The 18,702-nt window shown below is 49.4% G+C and overlaps 1 protein-coding gene and 1 long non-coding RNA gene across 46 annotated transcripts in view; both read right to left on the reverse strand.

Moving 5' to 3' along the window:
- Positions 1-2,408: 2,408 nt before the first annotated feature.
- Positions 2,409-12,571, reverse strand: LOC147341754 (uncharacterized). 4 transcript variants are annotated; one of them, XR_015158012.1, is made up of 3 exons: positions 11,934-12,571; positions 9,999-10,211; positions 2,409-3,627 (listed from the first exon to the last, which is right to left on the reverse strand). It is a non-coding gene; the product is annotated as an uncharacterized LOC147341754 (long non-coding RNA). The 4 variants fall into 4 exon arrangements; XR_015158010.1 differs by lacking the exon at positions 11,934-12,571 and having other exon boundaries at positions 2,409-9,170; positions 9,999-10,213; XR_015158011.1 differs by lacking the exon at positions 11,934-12,571 and having other exon boundaries at positions 2,409-4,943.
- Positions 12,570-18,702, reverse strand: part of PPP6R3 (protein phosphatase 6 regulatory subunit 3) — a 125,129-nt gene continuing 118,996 nt past the window's right edge. For 38 of the 42 annotated variants that reach the window (XM_086385276.1, XM_086385271.1, XM_086385265.1 and 35 more), the window contains 2 exons: positions 17,832-17,951; positions 12,570-14,782 (listed from right to left, as the gene is read on the reverse strand). In XM_086385276.1, coding sequence (XP_086241402.1) covers positions 14,731-14,782; positions 17,832-17,951 — 172 coding nt within the window. In that variant the 3' untranslated portion in view covers positions 12,570-14,730. Of the gene's footprint in view, positions 14,888-17,831; positions 17,952-18,702 lie in introns of all 42 variants that reach the window. The other 4 variants (XM_086385256.1, XM_086385254.1, XM_086385252.1 and 1 more) reach the window with 1 other exon arrangement.

An 18,702-nucleotide genomic window follows, 5' to 3' on the forward strand; every position in this document is an offset into this window, starting at 1 on the left:
CCCAGCTCAGCACCATTGATCCAGGGTGGGAACACTACCCGCCAGGGGCCAGCGGCAGCTTCCCTGCACCTACCCTGCCCCGGCCAATGTCTGCACAGAAGAGCCGCAGGGGGCCTGTGATCTACAAGCACATCCTCAAGGCCTGTGCCCCCCACACCCACACCCACAGCACAGACCCCTCCAGGTGAGAGTGAGGACGAGGCCTGAGGCCCCCACCTTCCTCCCGGGCTGGGGACACAGGCCGGGGGGCTGCAGTGTCTCCCGCCTCAACAGGGACAGCTGGGTGGGGGCCTGTCCCACCACCTCCCCAGGACGGATACGCCCATGCCACACTCAGGCCCGTGCCTGGAGACCTTCCCAGGGAGGCTCAGCTCGTCCACCCTGGGGAGACATGGCAAGGTCAGAGGGCACAGGAGGTCACAGAGGCCTCTCGATGGCCTGGGAAACCTGACTGGCAGAGCACCAGCTGAGTCCAGACTGGAGTGAGCGACCCCCGGGTGCGGAGCCCTCGCCTGCGGCTCATCGGCCGCCAGAGATCTGTATGTAGATACGGTGATGCTTTGTTTTCAGAGTGAAGCCCCCCAGAACGTGCTCCAGGGCTGCAATCAGAGCCAGCTGCGCTGGGCCCCAGGGCCCCAGCAGGGACGGCAGCAGGAGGCCACGCAAGTCCTCGTGCCCCGTCGACACTTTCCGGGCCTTCCAATGTCACCTGAGGCCTAGATGCAGGCAAGGACAGGGCTGGCCTGCATCCCACGTGCCCAGGGCCAGCTGAGTGCAGCACCTGGAATGAAGTATGCAGCCTTGTGTTTCTGCAAAAACAAACTGGTCATTAGTTCAAGGGAACCTGTGGAGCAACCAGTGCCCGTGAGTGACCCTCAGCCACACACAACCACACTCAGAACTGGACCTGACAGGGCCGGGGGTGTGGGCGCCACATCCCCGAGGCTCCAGGACATGATGGAGGCTTCAGGGAGCCAGCCTTGTGCAGAGCGGGTCCCTATGAATTCCACCTCGTCGTATCTAAGTCGTGCGGCAAGTTTTCCCTTCGAGTCGCTGGTTTGGGCCCGATGACTAAGCGCCCTGTGTTCTCATTCTGACCCTCTGTGCTCCAGGACCACCCCTGCCGCACAGTATCAGCTCCAAACGGTGGGGTCACAGGGTTCCCAGGGCTCGGCGTGTATCAAGAGCTAAGCTGAACCAAGACTAGACAGGAGACTGAAGGTGGGCCTGGTGACCCCATCCCTGTGTATGGTAAAGGCCACTCCCAAGAGGTGAAGTGCCTGCAGAAAATTCGGGATTTGATGGCATGGACCCCGCCTCTGAGGGTGAAGGAGCTGAGCTCAGGACCTGGGGCCCTGGGGGGACATGGGGGACGGGAGATGGGAGGGGGAGGAGGGTGATGTTTCCCCTCCCGACCTCCCGCTGCCCAGCAAGGTGCCCAGGGCTCGGGCGCTGTCTTGGGAGACACACGGTCTGGCCTAGGTCAGGGGTGCGGGCTCCTCTCGCTGGAGCTGGGGGTGTGCTGGAAGGGGCCTGGCTCTCTTCTGCGCCTGAGTCCCCCGCCGTGAGCCTCCACCCTCCTGCGGGGACCCAGCAGCCACAGGGCGGGAGGGCCACAGGGCCCTCCGGGTGCAGGCAGGGAAAGGCACTCAGGGCAGAGCTGGGCGCCTATGGAAGGGCCAGGGGCTCGCGAAGAGCTGGCTATGGGGCTGGGCTCTGGTTCTGGGTGAGGGGCTCCGGGCCGGTGTAGAGGAGCATCGCCAGGCCCGCCCCGGTCCCTCTCCCAAGCTCAGCTTGGGGAGCTCTTTTGCATGACCTCCCTAATGGCCTTAATGTCTCGGGTGAACACTAATGCAAGTAATTTTGCCTCTCACTCACAGATTTTCTTTTAAAAAAAGCATACAATGGCCCTCGTCCACTTTAGCAGAGAAAATAAAATAGTAGAAAAATAATAGGAAAAATTACTGCGTAACTTTCATCACCTTTTTAAAAAAATTCACTCGCTTACCTTTTTTTCCCCGTTTTCCTGAACTTCCAACAAAGCGGAGGTTATGATTAATTTCCGGACAGGGTAACCTTTTTGTCAATGCACCGTTCCCACAAGTGAACTACTGCTTGTGGTAATTAATGTCATTTTGGGCCTGACGGCGTGTGCTAATAAGGATAATTGGCAGCAGCGAGCATTAGCCGCAATCAGTCATATGCATCTATGGGGCCTGTAATTTTCTACATGGAGCGGCTTTACTTGTTTTCAGGCATTGGACTCTGGGCTGAACATTTCTCTGAAAAGGATCCCCTTTCTGCCTGGTGCTCAAAAGCTGGGTTCTCTTTTCAAAGGTGGAAAAAGCACCAAGTAGAACATTTTGTGTTGGCTAGATTTTAAAATAAAAACACCAGCTCCAATGAAGTCAGCACCTCCTAGGATTTGGTGTTTATTAACATGGACACGCTCTTTGTATCATGATGAAACAGATGCTCAGAACTCAGAGGCAGGATTCATCCAAGAAATATCAAGATAGAAAAAGAAAGGCCCTTTTTAAAAACATCGTTTTTCAGTTCACTTGAATGGCCTTGATAAATTGTTCCTGACATGTGAGGAACAGATGATAGACAAGGCCGTGAAGCAGAGCATGATCAGATCAGATCAGATCAGTCGCTCAGTCGTGTCCGACTCTTTGCAACCCCGTGAATTGCAGCACGCCAGGCTTCCCTGTCCACCAACAACTCCTGGAGTTCACTCAGACTCACATCCATCAAGTCAGTGATGCCATCCAGCCATCTCATCCTCTGTTGTCCCCTTCTCCTCCTGCCCCCAACCCCTCCCAGTGTCAGTCTTTTCCAATGAGTCAACTCTTCGCATGAGGTGGCCAAAGTACTGGAGTTTCAGGTTTAGCATCAGTCCTTCCAAAGAAATCCCAGGGCTGATCTCCTTGCAGTCCAAGGGACTCTCAAGAGTCTTCTCCAACACCACAGTTCAAAAGCATCAATTCTTCGGCGCTCAGCCTTCTTCACAGTCCAACTCTCACATCCATACATGACCACTGGAAAAACCATAGCCTTTACTAGATGGACATTTGTTGGCAAAGTAATGTCTCTGCTTTTGAATATGCTATCTAGGTTGGTCATAACTTTCCTTCCAAGGAGTAAGCGGCTTTGAATTTCATGGCTGCAGTCACCATCTGCAGTGATTTTGGAGCCTAGAAAAATAAAGTCTGACACTGTTTCCACTGTTTCCCCATCTATTTGCCGTGAAGTCATGGGACCGGATGCCATGATCTCCGTTTTCTGAATGTTGAGCTTTAAGCCAACTTTTTCACTCTCCTCTTTCACTTTCATCAAGAGGCTTTTGAGTTCCTCTTCACTTTCTGCCATAAGGGTGGTGTCATCTGCATGTCTGAGGTTATTGATATTTCTCCCAGCAATCTTGATTCCAGTGTTTCTCATGATGTACTCTGCATGTAAGTTAAATAAGCAGGGTGACAATATACAGCCTTGACGCAGTCCTTTTCCTATTTTTAGACACTTTAAAAGGTAAGGAATGCGTAAGGCCGGTGATGAAATTGCAGGTGGCTTGCTTTCCTTTGCGTGTCTACGTTTTGGAATTTGTGTAATGAACTTGCATTGCTGCTGTAATCAGAGGGAAAAGACTTTATTAGTTATTTCCTAGTGGCTTTCGCCTTTCAGTCCAGTCTACACAAACTGTTCCATTATTTTCTCTGCAAAATCATGTCACTCCGTTAGATCAATGTGTTAGTCGTTCAGTCGTGTCCAACTCTTTGCGACCCGTGGACTGGGGCCCACCAGGCTCCTCTGTCCATGGAATTTTCCATGCAAGAATACTGGAGTGGATAGCCTTTCCCTCCTCCAGGCGATCTTCCCGACCCAGGGATTGAACCCAGGATTCCTGTGCTGAGGGCAGACTCTACCGTCTGAGCCACTATTGATGCTGTAGTCAGAGGGGAAAGATTTCGCCTTTCAATCCAGTCTACACCAACTGTTATTTTCTCTGCAAAATCATGCCACTCCCTGTTAGATAAATAAAAGAAGAAAGGCCCTGAAATCCACAGGCTTTTAAAAATCATGCATTTATTAGTCTGTGCGGGCCTTAGTTCTGGCCCTCGAAATCTTTGATCTTGGTGACATGTAAAGTCCTCGTTGTGGCACGTGGGGTCACTTCCTGATGAGGGACTGAACCTGGGCCCGCACCGGGAGGGTGGCAGTGGACACCACGCTTCCACAGCCAAGGGCACGGGTTCCATCTCAGGCTGGGGGACTAAGATCCCTTACGATGCGCAGCGTGGCCAAAAAATAGAATACAATTTCCCTCAAGGAAATCTCTGAGTGTTCGCTCTGCAGGCATCACCTCTCCATCCACCCTGGCGTGGCGGAAGCTCCAAGGAGCAGGGCAGCGTCTGAGTGGATCATATGAAACAAGCCAGCGTGTAATTTCATCCCTGAGGCAGGATACTGGTGACAGTTCCTGGGACAGAGGCGTCTGACCAGGAAGACAGATCCCTGAGCAAGCCTTCCATGGCGGTGTCTTAGGGGCCTGGAATCATGGTGGGGGTGGTGTTTCAGACAGAAATCTGGGGCTTCCCCTGAGTTCAGAAAGAGTATGTCAGGATATGAGCAAAAAGGAGGACGAGGGGATACCCTGGGGGGACTTGCTGTTGGCGCCCCTCGGATGGATCCACTTTCCCAGGCCGGGGACGGTTGCTGCTGTGGGTGTTGGTGGTGAGCCTCTCAGGACGGCCCCTTGTCTGGAGACATGCCCTCAGTGGATGGAGATCATGTTTCTGCATCCTGCCCAGGGGTGGCTACAGTCAATGACTGAAAAGGCATAAAAGGCCAGCCCCTCAATGCGGTATGCTCCACAGTCACGGCAGTGGAAAGTCACAATCTTCCAGCTCAGGGTGACAGAGAAGCTGGAAAAGGGAGAAATCCTGGAAGCAGAAGGGAATTAGACCCAGAATCTGAGTATAAACTCTGCCCAGGGGAATTCCCTGGTGACCTAGTGGTTGGCGTTTTTCACTTCTATGGTCTGGGTTCAATTCCTGGTGGGGAACTGACATCCCACAAGCTGCATGGTGAGCCCCACCCACAAAACAACACTCTGCCCAGATCCCTAGATAACCACCAAACCAGACACGCACAGCAGAGCTCTAAGGGACCTCGGTAAAAAAGCAGACAGATATGAGAGACGCATCTACCCTTAAAAGACAACCGCGCTGGGTGATATTTATGAGTCTTCTCTCTACACACAGAGCTTAGCGGCAGAAAGCTGAAGCCTTACTGGCTTAAGTGTCATAAGATAGAGTGGGGACTGGCAGAGATGCTGGAAAATTGGGTGTCAAGTTCCCAGACAAGGAAGCTACAGAAGGGCTGAGCCTCCAAATCTGAGTATAAATTCCGTTAAGTATGCAGAGGCAGAGGGCAAGCCACAAAGGCTACAGCTGGAAGCTAAAAAGCTGAGCAGAAATGCCGGCTGCTACACACCGTGGAGGAGACAGACTTTAAGTTTCAGATCTGTCAGTTAACTCCCAACAATCTTGAGAAGAATGTAACAGAATCCAAAGTGGCTGTAAAATACTACCTATGTTGTCCAATTAGCAACCCAAAATAACTAGACACATGAAGCAACAAGAACTTGTGATTCAAATTCAGGAAGAAGGCAGTCAACAGAAACTGACCCCAAGTGGACCCAGAGGTTAGATTTAGCAGAAAGACTTTGAAATAGCTATTATAAATATGTTCAAGGAATTAAATTTTAAATGATCAAATAGCTGAAGAAAAACATAGTCTTAAAGAGAAAACAGATGGGGATCTCAACAGAGAAAAGAGAACTCCAAAAAAGAATCAAATCAAAATTCTAGAGTCCAAAAGTAAAATAACATAAATGAAAAGTTCACTAGATAGGCTCAAAAAGGAGATGGTAGGAGAAAGAACTTGTGAACTTGAAGATAGGTCAATAGAAATTAACCAAAAAAGCAAAGAGGAAGAAGACCAAGGGCAAAGGACAGCCTGAGAGCTCTGTGGGACACGAAGCAGTCTAACACCCATGTAACTGGGATCCCAGGAGAGGAGAGGGCACGGAAGGGAAGAGAAGGCAGAAAAGATACATGAAGAAATCATCACCCCCAGTTTCTCAAACCTTGGCACATCATAAACAAACTGCTAAAAGCCAAAGCCAAAGAGGACACCTTCAAAGTTGCACGAGAGAAAAACAACACATTACATAGAGAGAAACACCACCATGTGCTCCTTAGATAAAGGAACGACACAGGCAAGGTGATGAAAGAAGAGAAGTGTGCAAGATGACGACGTCGGACTCCTGTCTTCCACCACTTGCAAGATTAACTTGAAATGGAAGACGTGAAAATAAACACTCCTAGAAGAAAACATGGAGACAAGGTTCCTTGACACTGGTTTTGGTAATACTTTTTGATGTGACACCAAAACCATAAAGTATTTTTATGATTCTTGTTTGTTTTCACAGCAAAAGTAAACAAGCAGAACTACATCAAACTAAAAGGTTCTGCCCAGGAAAAGAAACAAATGATGAAATGAAGAGGCAACCTACAAAGGGAAGGACATATTAATATTTGTGAGCCATATACCTGACAGAGGATCGATCTACAAAATACATAAGGAACTCACACATGCATGCACGCACATTATGTCACTTTAGTCGTGTCCGACTCTTTTCGACCCCAGGGACAGAAGGCTGCCAGACTCCTCTGTCCATGAGACTCCCCAGGCAAGAATACTGGAGTGGGTTGCATTCCCTTCTCCAGGGGATCTTCTCAACCCAGGGATCAAACTTGAAACCTCCTGCACTGTCAGAAGGGTTCTTTACTTCTAGTGCCACCTGGGAAGCTCCATAAACTCAACAGCAAAATTCCCAAATAATCCAATTAAAAAGTGGGCGAAGAACCTGAATATACATTTTTACGAAGGCATACCAATGGCCAACAGGAGCATAGCAAGGAGCTCAGCATCGATAACCATCAGGGATATGTCAACCAAAGCTACAATGAGACACCACCTCACACCTGTTAAAAAGGCCATTATCAAATACTGGTGAAAATGTGGAGAAAGGGGAACCCTTGTACAGTTAATGTAAATCGGTGCAGTCACTTTGGAAAACTGTATGCAGTTTCCTCAAAAAATTAAAAATAGAATGACCATATGATTCAGTAATCCCAATTCTGGGTATTTATCAGAAGTATCAAACCAGTCAATCTTAAGGGAAATCAACCCTGAATATTCACTGGAAGGACCGATACTAAAGCTGAAGCTCCAGTATTTTGGTCATCTGATGCGAACAGCTAACTCATTGGAATAGCCCCTGATGCTGGGAAAGATCGAGGGCAGGAGAAGAGGGCCTCAGAGGATGAGATGGCTGGATGGCATCACTGATGCAATGGACGTGAGCTTGGGCAAACTTCGGGAGATGGTGAAGGACAGAGAGACCTGGCGTGCTGCAGTCCGTGAGGTCGCAGAGAGTCAGACACGACTGGGCGACTGAACGGTAACTATTGGAAGGAAATGGAATCACTTATCTTGTCATATACAGTCTTGATTATGTTGTGTATGTTCCTTCTATACTCAATTTGCTGAGAGTTTTCTTATTATGAAAGGATGTTGAATTCTGTCAAATGCTTTTTTATGCATTTGTTGAGATCGTATGGTTTTTATTCTTCATTCTATTAACAAGGTACATCCCATCTGGTGTATATTCCTGTGTGCTTCCCCCACCTCCAAGCTCCCACAACTACATAATCATTACAGACCTGCTTTCCTTTGGTCATCCATTTGTTCTTTAATGAGACCAACAAATTTCATTTACTTACCAGAAAATGCTATTTTGTCTCAAGGATACCCCGTGCATACTCTTTCAAATCAATTGAGCAAGTGCTAAGGGATTATTCTTTATCCTGCTTAGAATTCCAAATACAACTTCAATCTAAGAATGTCTTTTCTAATTCTGGAAAATAACCAGCTAGTATTTGTTCAAACATTGCTTCTCCACAATCTTCTGCAACTCTCCTCAGACCATGCTACAGCCTCGACCAATCCACCAAGCCCTGCAAGCTCTCTCCGCATGCGTGCAAGGTTCTGGCCTAAGGTCTCAGAACTATCTTCTAACCCGTCAGCCCTCTACTTATGTCCACAGTTGATCCTGTCTACTGACTTTTAAAAAAATGTTACTGGCTGTGTTTTTCCTTTACAAGATTTCTGATTGGTTTTCCTCTCTTCTAGATGTTTTGTTTACAATAATTTTCTTTGGGTGGGGAGGAACGTCTTCATTCTGTGTATCTTTGTTTTTCTCCTTGAGCCTCCTAAATATCCTTACTTGAGTCCTGATGCTGTTGTTCAGTCGCTCAGCTGTGTCCAATTTTTTATGACCCCATGGATGGGCAGCATGCCAGGCTTTCCTGTCCTTCACTGTCTCCCAGAGTTTGCTCAAACTCATGTCCACTGAGTAGGTGATGCCATCCAACCATCCCCTCTGTCGACCCCCTTCTCCTCCTGCCCTCAATCTTTCCCAGCATCAGGGTCTTTTCCAATAAGTTGGCTCTTCACATAGGTGGCTAAAGTATTGGAGCCTCAGCATCAGTCCTTCCAGTGAATATTCAGGATTGATTTTGGTTTGATCTCTTTGCAGTCCAAGAACTCTCAAAGAGTCTTCTCCAGCACCACAGTTCAAAAACATCAATTCTTTGGAGCTCAGCCTTCTTTACGGTCCAACTCTCATACCTGTATGTGACCACTGGAAAAACCAAAGCTTTCACTATATGGACCCCTGTCAGCAAAGTGATGTCTCTGCTTTTTAGGTTTGTCATAGCTTTTCTTCTGAGGAGCCTCTTTTAATTTCATGGCTGCAGTCACCATCCACAGTGGTTTTGGAGCCCAAGAAAATAAAATGTCCGTTTCCATCAATTCCCCATCTATTTGCCATGAAGTGATAGGACCAGATGCCATGATCTTAGTGTTTTCAATGCTGAGTTTTAAGCCAGCTTTTTCAGTCTTTCACTTCCATCAAGAGGCTCTTTTGCTTTCTGCCATTAGCGCAGTATCCTCTGCATATCTGAGGTCGTTGATATTTCTCCCAGCAGTCTTGATTCCAGCTTGTGATTCATACAGGCTGGCATTTTGCATAATGTACTCTGCATAGAAGTTAAATAAACAGGATGACAATATAGTCTTTATGAGACTGTTTGATAAAATCAGTTTCACCTGAAGTGGATCCTAGTTATGGAAGTGGATGATTTCTTGTTAACATTAGAATTCTGTACATCAATCTTGGAATTTCAGCTTGTAAGCTCTTCAGAGGTGGCATGATTCTTTCTTTCTCCGAGTTCACTGTTTTTGTCTAATGGCTTTATGACAGTCTGTCCAGCCTCAAACCATCTCCTGTGATGGTGCCAAGTGCCTGCTCTGTGTAGGGGACCCTAGAATATTCTGGATGGAGTCGCCCACTGTGGGGCAGGCTGATCCAGGATGAGGTCCCAGCTGCTCCAGGGAAGCTGCAGCACCAGAGGTTGGCTCCCTTTTCCCACTTGTTTTATGAGTGAGTCCATCCAGCTGCTGTCCAGGAAGGTCCCCTGGAGGACAGCATGGCAAACCCCAACTCCCCCCATCAGTATGCTTGCCTGGAGAATCCCATGGACAGAGGAGCCTGGGGGGCTACAGTCCATAAGGCACACAGAGCTGGACACTACTCAAACAACTTAGCAGGAGCCCACCCAGCTGCTGTCTGCAGCCTCCCACCTGCATAGACCTCCGTGAACAGCTATGACCTCACATACTATAATCTGCTTACCGATTTTCCCACTGTTGGACATGTTTTTATCTTATTATTATGAACGAAGTGATAATAAGCATCCTTATATATCTTTCATGGACATATATTCTACTGGCTCCACATTTTCATCAGTATTTGGTAATGTTGGTCTTAATTTTAGCCATTCTGCCAGGGGGGAAAGGGTAGCTACCTGTGATTTTAACTTGCATTCCCTAGTGACTGGTGACTCGACACAATCGCTCATGTTCTTATTGGTCACTCGTGTGACTCCTTGGTGATGACGTGCTTGTCTTTCCCACTGGTTCCACTTTCCCACATTGTTTCAGCTGCATTTTTCTATTTCCCGGATGGGAGTCCTCTGACTCACAGACGTTACTCTTGTCCTGGCGGTCCACAGTCTAACCTGTTCATTTTGAAGAGCAGAAAAATTTCATTTTGATGGCAGCCTCATTTCTTTTCCCTTGTGATTTGTGTCCTAAGAATTCTTTGCCCATTGCAAAGCTAGTTACTGTTTTCTTCTAGAAGCTTATGTAAATACTTACGTTTTTAGATCAATCGCCTATTTTGTTCTGTTTTTTTTTTTTGGAGCGGGGGGGGGGAGCTGTGACAGACACGTGGCTTGGGGAATCGTAGTTCCCTGACCAGGGACTGAACTTGGGCCCTCAACAGTGAAAGCGCTACATCCTAACCACTGTACCACCAGGGAGACCCCCGTCAGTTCCTCTGTATTAATTTTTTGTATATGGTGTTTGACAGGATTCAAGGTTAATTTCTTTCCATACAGATAGCCAGCTGCCGGCTGAAAAGACTTTCCTTTCCCTGTGTAACTGCCTTGGCAATGTTGTTGAAAATTAACTCACCATGTACCTGTGAGTCTACTCCTGGCTTCTATTCCATTTCACTGACCTATTTCAGGGGCCAGCGAGCTTTCTCTATAAACGCCAGAGAATAAACATGTTGGGGTCTGCAGGCCACATGGCCTCTGTTGCAACTACACAACGCCAGTGACCAGAGAGCAGCAGCTGGGGCTGGGTCCAGGAGCAAGTGTGCGCCCCTCAGAAGCCGCTGCTCTTGTAACCGCCAAGCGTGATTCTCATACACACACTGGTCCGTGTTCAAACTGTTTTGTTCACTACCTGGCTTTGCCTACTGCAATGCCTGTGACACTCTATTGTTCTACCGGCCACTAAACAATGTTTGACAGTCTCCACTCACCACTCTACTCTGACACCAAACTGACAAATTCTAAGAAAAAAATAAACACCATAACGACCTGCTTGGTCGTGTACCACAGTAACCAACAGCTACGGATACCAGCAGCTGACATGAGCTGAGCGTTTCCACACTGAGCACTGCTCTTTAAATCCTGAAGTTAACCTTCACAAAACTAACATCTGTGCCCCTCTCATCCATGTGTGAAATGAGGACAGCCGTCCATCTCATAAAACTGCTGTGAAGGAAAGTTAATGCACATAAAGCTTTTAGGACAGTGCTTGAAGATCTCAGTTTTGGTTAACAAGCAGAGAACCGTACAGGAGAAATAAAAACAGAACCACCCAACATCTTACGTCATGTGGTATGAAACACCGTCAGCTGAGTGGCCCTCATCTTTCAGCACATACAAGCCATCTCAGGGAACAAATTCAAAGGCAGCACTTTGTTCTGTTCACTAGGTAAGCGATGAAGGACTGGCAGAGATGGTTAAGGGCAAAGCCCAGACACTGACCACTGAAATGAAGGGCTCAGCAGGAAAGGCATCAGTAAGGACAGGAACAGGAAGCAGACAAAGAAACTGAATCAAAGGAGAGGCTGGCTGTGGAGTGAGGCAAGCAACTCGACTCCTGGCCTGTCCCCGGGGTCCAGGAGCAGCAGACAGTGGACAAAGCAAGGGGCGTGGCTCCATCCCGACAAAACTGAACACAGGTGTTGCGCCAGAGCTGGTACGTGAGAGGTAGCTGACCCTGAGGCAGGAAAATTACTAAATCCATCTTTCTGGAGCGAAGGCACCTGAGTTCTCCAGAGGTGCAGGCTATAAACAGCTCAAACCCAGGCTCGAAGCCAAGATTTGCAAAGGCCAGTAGGTGACATTAGCAGCTGGAGAAGCGAGCAGGGCGTTCATACTAACATTTCTTGTTTTATATCCATGAACTCATTGCTGTGGTTTTCCCATGTGACGGAAAAAGCAGCTGAGACAGAAAAGTTCTCCATCTTGTGCGGGTGGAGTGACTTGTGAGTATGTCAGTGCCAGCTGGCCCCGGTGCCCTTGATGCCTTGGCCCTGAGAGCCTGGCAGGTCCCGCGGTGTCCAGGTACGTAGAGGTGTGTGTCCAGACTAACACAGGGGCCTGGTGACCAGCTGGCTCTGGAGGACGGGTACCAACCAGGGGGACATTTTCTCATGCAAACAGATGGGGAAACAGGGACAGCGAGCAGCTGTGCCATGGCGGTGGTGTTGTGGAACAACTGAGAAGTTTCACCTCCAAGTTACTGCTGGGTCTAGATGCCAGAGCCCCAGGCTGGGGAGGCGCTAAACACGGAGGACACACACAGCAGGAAGACTTGGGCTCACGGTGCTCCCACCATCGACACCGCCTGCTCTCGCCGCGGGGGCAGGACGCCTGTAGCTCGTCACCCAGCATGGCTCCTTCTCGCCAGCCCAGGATCCCATGCCAGGGAGCCCGACCCCTCAGAATCCGGTGGTGTGCTCTCACGGCCCCAAACCCTGTCTGGTTACTGGAGCCCAAGCAAGGTACAGAGAAGACTTCTGGAAACAAAGAACCAGGCTTTATTTTGTCGTTTTTTTCTTTTTTTAAATACAGGTCTGGTATTATAGACATCTGTAGTCTTGCATTCAGTAGGGCCAACCCACAAAAATTAAAGTAGAAACTCAATGAGCGTGTACTCGCTCCAATCCCTGGGGCTGGCAGACTCCCACTCCCAACAGGCTCTGCACTGCCCACCCGTGTCCCCTCCCTGCCAGGCGAGACGAGCAGGACACACCCCAAGGAGAAGCCCCAAGGGCCCTTCCATCAGCAGCGGGTGGGATGAACAAGATGCCGGGTTTACCTTGGGAAGGTGCAGAGGCCGAGGAGATCCAGAGGGTGCGGGACTGTGTGTGCAGCCCTGGAGCCAGGCGGCCCCTGCAGAGCTCTCCACCAGGCCAGACCAGGGCACGCCGGCCGCCGGCAGTTCCCGAGGTCGGGCCGCGTCGGTCAGCACCCTTGAGACCAGCGAGGGGAGGCCTGTCCTCTGGCGGCGTTGAGGGTCCAGGGGAGCGTGCTCGAGGACAGTGTCTTCTGAGAGGAGCTCCCGACAGAAAGGGTCCCTGAGTTGGTGCAGAGGCCAGCGTGGCAGCCCCACTGACTGTCCCAGGGCACGCGGTTGGCCCCACTGTCCTTGGGGGCTAGTCGGCCTCCGGAAACCTCACCAAGGGCCTCCACACCATTTACAGTGGAAAAGTAAACCAGAAATAAGGCATTAGACATTTGATTTTTTTTATTTCCATATGCAATGTAATGTTTAGGCACGCTGCTTGGGATGCTATTTCTAAAAAAATCGTTGGCCATTTTTCAGAATATCCTTTTGGTTTTAAATACTGGTCAAGAAAAACAAATGATGTAAAAATACGTGAATAATTTTCTATCACAGAATGAAAAACTGATTCGCATCTACAAGAGCAAGAGGTGACGTAATCTGACCCTTCCACCCGACTGTGCGGCAATGTGCGCTATATTGCTGCAGCTGTTGAGAAGGCTGTGATGTATTTTTATATCGACATAGAAAATTATAAATTACACTGAATTAGTATCCATAATCACTATATATGTACACAAACCAGTTCTAAAAAAAAATACACTGGTTTAGAATTTACGAGTGAAAACCTCACAAGGTACAGTAAAACAATGAACATGCTGAGGTGCTGGACTCTGATTTCTAGTTTAAAAAGACGAGCCTGTAAAATGAACGCACTCTAATTCCATTAGCAGCACGAGCATTTCCCCACTGACTTGCCTAATACGATTCAGGTATGTTACAGATGCAGATTGCTCTGAAATGTTCATTGGTGATGCTTGTTATTAACAAGGTAAATTTTGGTGAATGGGTTAAAAGGCAGATGAACAACCAAAACAAAACATAAAACAAAAAAAAAACCCAAACCACAAGCCATGTACACTCCCAATATTCTAGTGTTTCACCTGTAGGGATAAACAGTTCAAGCAAACAAGACTTTAACAGAACGTATGGCTTTACAGTAACACAATTATCAACTAAGTTGTAGCAATAAATACTTAATCTCTACCAATAGACTTACATTTTTTGATCCGTTTTTAAACAATACAGAAAACAGTTACCAATTAAAAACTGGTTATAAAAAGAACACCAAATATTTCTTATTCAAAATCACTTTTGTAAGTTAGAACAACCAAAATAACACTTAGAGGGCATTTCAATCCTACAACTCCTTGTCAACCTGGAAGAAAAATGAATTCAGAATTTTGTACAAGGTGAAAAATGTATGAAAACTGCCTAATACTTTGGTCACACTAATAATTGTCAAATAGTTATGTTTCAAATACAATAGATCTGTGTATTCACTTTTATAAAACTATTCTTACAGCCATTTTAACTATAGTATTACTACTATTATTACATGGGTGGCAAGATCTTATTTCACAGGCTACCCATTATTTAGAACAATACAATATAAACATACGCAAAAATTCTTGGTATTTGTCAATGTGCAACATTTGTACACGTCTGGGTTTCTCTGTACAGCGTCTTAGACTAGAATAGAAAGCTTGCTGGTCCTGATCCCTTGCAGAGTGAGTGCAGCGGCGGTGGCTCGGCGGGCTCCCCACGCAGCCCGGAGCCCCACCTGCGCGGCGCCCGCAGCCCTCGGTCAGCAGCATGGGGGGCTCCTCATCATACGGGGCCATTGACCGCCACGTCGCCCGGCACGCTCAGCTGCTCAGTCCTGCAGGGGGGCGAGAGACGGCCTCAGGACTCCCAGAGAGACCAACACCGTGCCGCCCCCCTGGAGGGGGTGGACGACGTCCATCAGAACACTGTTCAGGCGGGCCTAGAACAAAGCCTGCATTCAGGAGTCACCCCACAAAACGCTTCTTAAGTGAACGCTCCTAAAGCTCCAGAAACTAACCGCACAGCTCTAAGCTTTGGCTGGGGTTGACAAGAGCTACGGAGCAGCAGGTACTGGGAGGCCCTCCCCACCTCGCCACCAGAAGCAGGGGGACAGAAGGGCCAGCGGTCTGCAGCCACTGTTCCCTGAGCCTTCGGTAGCTATCTGATCACCCCTCCTTCAGCACAGCTTTTCATGTTCCATGCACTGCCATCCAAATGAAATTTCACTTGGAAAAGTAGGATTCTGCTTCTCAGAGAAGAGGTAGGGCAGGGGCGAGGGGAAACAAGAGAAAAGTCTGTCTTAAAAGGACCAACTTTGAGAACAAAGGTGTGCCCTGTAACACGTATTCCCATGAAGCAAAGGTCAGGGTAACGCTGGGGGGAGGGTGTGTGTGTGTGTGATGACAGGGGTGTGTGTGTGTGTGTGTGTGTGTGTGTGTGATGACAGGGGTGTGTGTGTGTGTGTGATGACAGGGGTGTGTGTGTGTGTGTGTGTGTGTGATGACAGGGGTGTGTGTGTGTGTGTGTGTGATGACAGGGGTGTGTGTGTGTGTGTGTGTGTGTGTGATGACAGGGTACCCAGGACGTTCCTGCCAAAAACACAACTGGAGCGTGTAGGAGATCCTTCGCGGTGCTCCCAACACCTTCCAGAGAAGACCCCGGAAAGGAGACAGTGCTGACGGTGGGCAGCACAAGGCCTCCTGACCCGGCGTCCACCGCTTCAGCCCGTCAGTCCCAACAGACCCGTGAAGTCAGCTCCACACACATGGCAGACATGACCCACACTGGACGCTGTCTCATTACGCCACAGAGACACGGGCCCTGCCTTCGCCACCCGCAAGCTGTGTGATCTTCAGCACATTTCTCCACCTCTCTCAGCTTATTTTCCCCCTGTAAAAGGGAGACAGTAAGTCCCACAGAGACTAGTAGGACCACAACGTATGAAAATGCCTGTCTACACACCAAGGGCACAACAGCACACACACCTGATCAACACTGAGAGGTAACGTTTTGTGGCAACAGACATCTTTAAGTCAACAGTGCACCTAAAGCCTCATGTTTGGTAGATGGACCCGAGGGTAAGACTGCACACGGAAGTCCCAAGCAGCTGTCTCCATCTTCAGCACCGCTTTACATACGCTGCTCTCGGAATGCGGCATGCTGCATCAGCAAGCCTGCCTCTGTCCCTGTGGTCAGGAGTCCGCTTCCCAGAGCACCCCTTCCAGTCCTTCAGCCGGCGGCAGGCAGTCTTCATGCCCCCGTGTTCTCTGTGGGTCTATCACCAGGACCAAACCGCTTCCCAGTGTGTGACGCCCCCCTCTCTCCCTTCCTGCTCCTCCGGCACCTGAGGCCTGCAGGTTGGGAGATGTCTCCAGGCTCGGAGAAGAACACAGCAGGTTTCCCCTGGGGCAGACACCCTGCACTCCAGAGCCCAGTAACTGCTCCCACAGGCCTGCCTCACTCGCATCAGAGAAAGCAGACCCAGGAGCCACGACTCCAGAGCAGGCGGGTTAGCTAGGTTGTAGGCAGCGCACAATATAAAGGAAATTTATGGGCAGACAGTGTAGAGATGGTGATAACTGGTCAGATCTACGAGGACCTCTGGAAAAACAAAGGAAAAAACTCCAGGCAAAAAATGACTTACCTAGACCCTGAGCAGCACAGCTCAGGCTGGACCCCCACAGCTAGAGGGCCCCTCGACTCTTCCTCCCAAATCCTCCACTAGAGCCAACAGGTACAAGTAGTTCTTATAACCGACTCAGTTTATACAAAGTAATTAATTGCAAAAGCAAAGCCCTCATTCTAGTAGTAATTCCTCAAGAGAATGAAAAGCTGGGTTTGCTACACAAGGAACAGGAGGTTTACGGACTTTTGAACCGAGAGTGCCCCGTTGGTAACCACTGGTTATACTGCCCCTAAAATGCCTGGATTTTGGGGGGTCAGGTGAGCAGAAAGCACGTCCCTGAAAAGGCTTCCTAAGGTTCCTCTATTCCTTATGGAAGGAATCTACAATCAAAAAAGGGTATCTTTTTGATTCTATATATATATATACATAGGATATATTCAATATATATTGGATATATTCAATCAAAAAAGTTCCCTCTGTGCAGGGCTGAGCAGAGGTCTGTGTGGTCCAAGGCAAGCTCCGATGCAGCAGGAGGCTGTCCTGGCTTGTGGGGCCTACGGTCGCCCTCGGGGACGGGCGAAGGCTGGGGCTTGGCCTGTGCCTCCAGACCAATGGCTCAGGCTAAGCTTAAGCCCACTAAGAGAGGGAACGTTATACTGCAAATCCCTTGACTCTGCAGGTAGGAGCTTCATACTTCATCCGGACAAGATAAGTATTTTGCAAAAATAAAACCAAAGACGGACTCACATTAAGAGTTCAGAACACTGAGCTTACACACAGGGAGCTGCACTCTGGGAAGCCACCTGAGTGTCACGTGGACACATCTGCACAAGTGGGCACAGGAGCCGCTTGTCTTGGTAGCTGGGTGACTGCAGGACAGAGGGAACCCAATCCTGGAGGGGCTCAGTATCAGCCCCAACTTGGTGCCCCTTCAAGAAAAACAGGAGGGGGTATGCCAGAATGAGAGGCCCTTCCACCCCCAACAACTTCTCAGAGAACCAGTGACACTACCTTCTTGGACACTGTCCAAGAAGCAGACAGTTTTCAGCTTCTGGGCCAGGAGGCGCGCTGCGACACGTGAGTTCTCAGCTCAGTCACCTGGCTGCCATACAGGACTGAGGAACACCACCGTGCTGAGCAGTTACTGATGAGCTGAGGACAGCTGTAATGGCCCTCACCCCGAGGCCCGTGCCCCTTGCGGCTCCCAGGAGACAAAGCGGGGCAGGGCTGAGACGGCCGGCAGGAAGCAGGCACTCACCTCTGCTCTGGGCTGCTGCTGGGGGGCCGGGGGGCCACAGACTTGCCCTCCGCCGTCTCAGGGCTCTCCTCCACGTCCTTACAAGCAGCATCTTGAGAGGTAGACAGTTTTCCTTCCTCACTGCATAAAGAGGGTGACAGGCAGCGTGAGAGGCCAAGGTGACACCAGCAGGCGGAGGATGAGGACGCATGCGATGGCTCTGAAGTCATGGTGGCCATGGAGCCAAGCCCCGGGGCTAAACATGCTCGGGGAGGGGGCGCAGGGGCCACAGACACGCCGGGGAGACCACGGAGCGGGAGGACCACACACGTGGGAGCTGAGAGAGGGACGATGTGATGCGGTTGGTGTCTGGTAAAGAACAGCCCTGCGGCACTGTACATACCGGTAGGATCTCAACACTCTGAGGCCAAGGGTGCAAAACAGAAAAAGAAATGGACAAGACTTTCAGAATACTCCTAAAATGAGGTATTTGGGGGAATACTACGTCCACGACTGCATATAAGCAAAACTGCAGGCTCGGAGGAGGTGTCAAATGAACCTGTTTGAAGGAACGAGTCTTCAGTTAAAGGTTTTGCACCCAGGGCCAAGCCCCCCATCGGCTTGCTGGCTGAGGTCCCGGAAGCAGGAGGCCATGCAGCTGAGCCAGGACCAGCTTCTCGAGCTGTCTCTGACAAGGCCTGAGAAGGACAAACCGTGGCGGGAGAGAGAGGGAACAGTGGCCAGGAGCGAGGCAAACCGAGCCTTAGGGGTCAGAGGACTTGGGGACATGAAACACCCCTTCAACGCTCCTGGCGTCTCCACTGTCTGGGGACTAGAAACTTAAGACTTTTGCCTATTCTGTCTGGATTTCCCTTTTTTTTTGGTGACACAA

The sequence above is a fragment of the Bos grunniens genome, chromosome 29 (genome assembly GCF_055505025.1).
Source record: "Bos grunniens cultivar Pamir isolate PY7600 chromosome 29, Bosgru_T2T1.0, whole genome shotgun sequence".
Classification (NCBI taxonomy): Eukaryota; Metazoa; Chordata; class Mammalia; order Artiodactyla; family Bovidae; genus Bos; species Bos grunniens.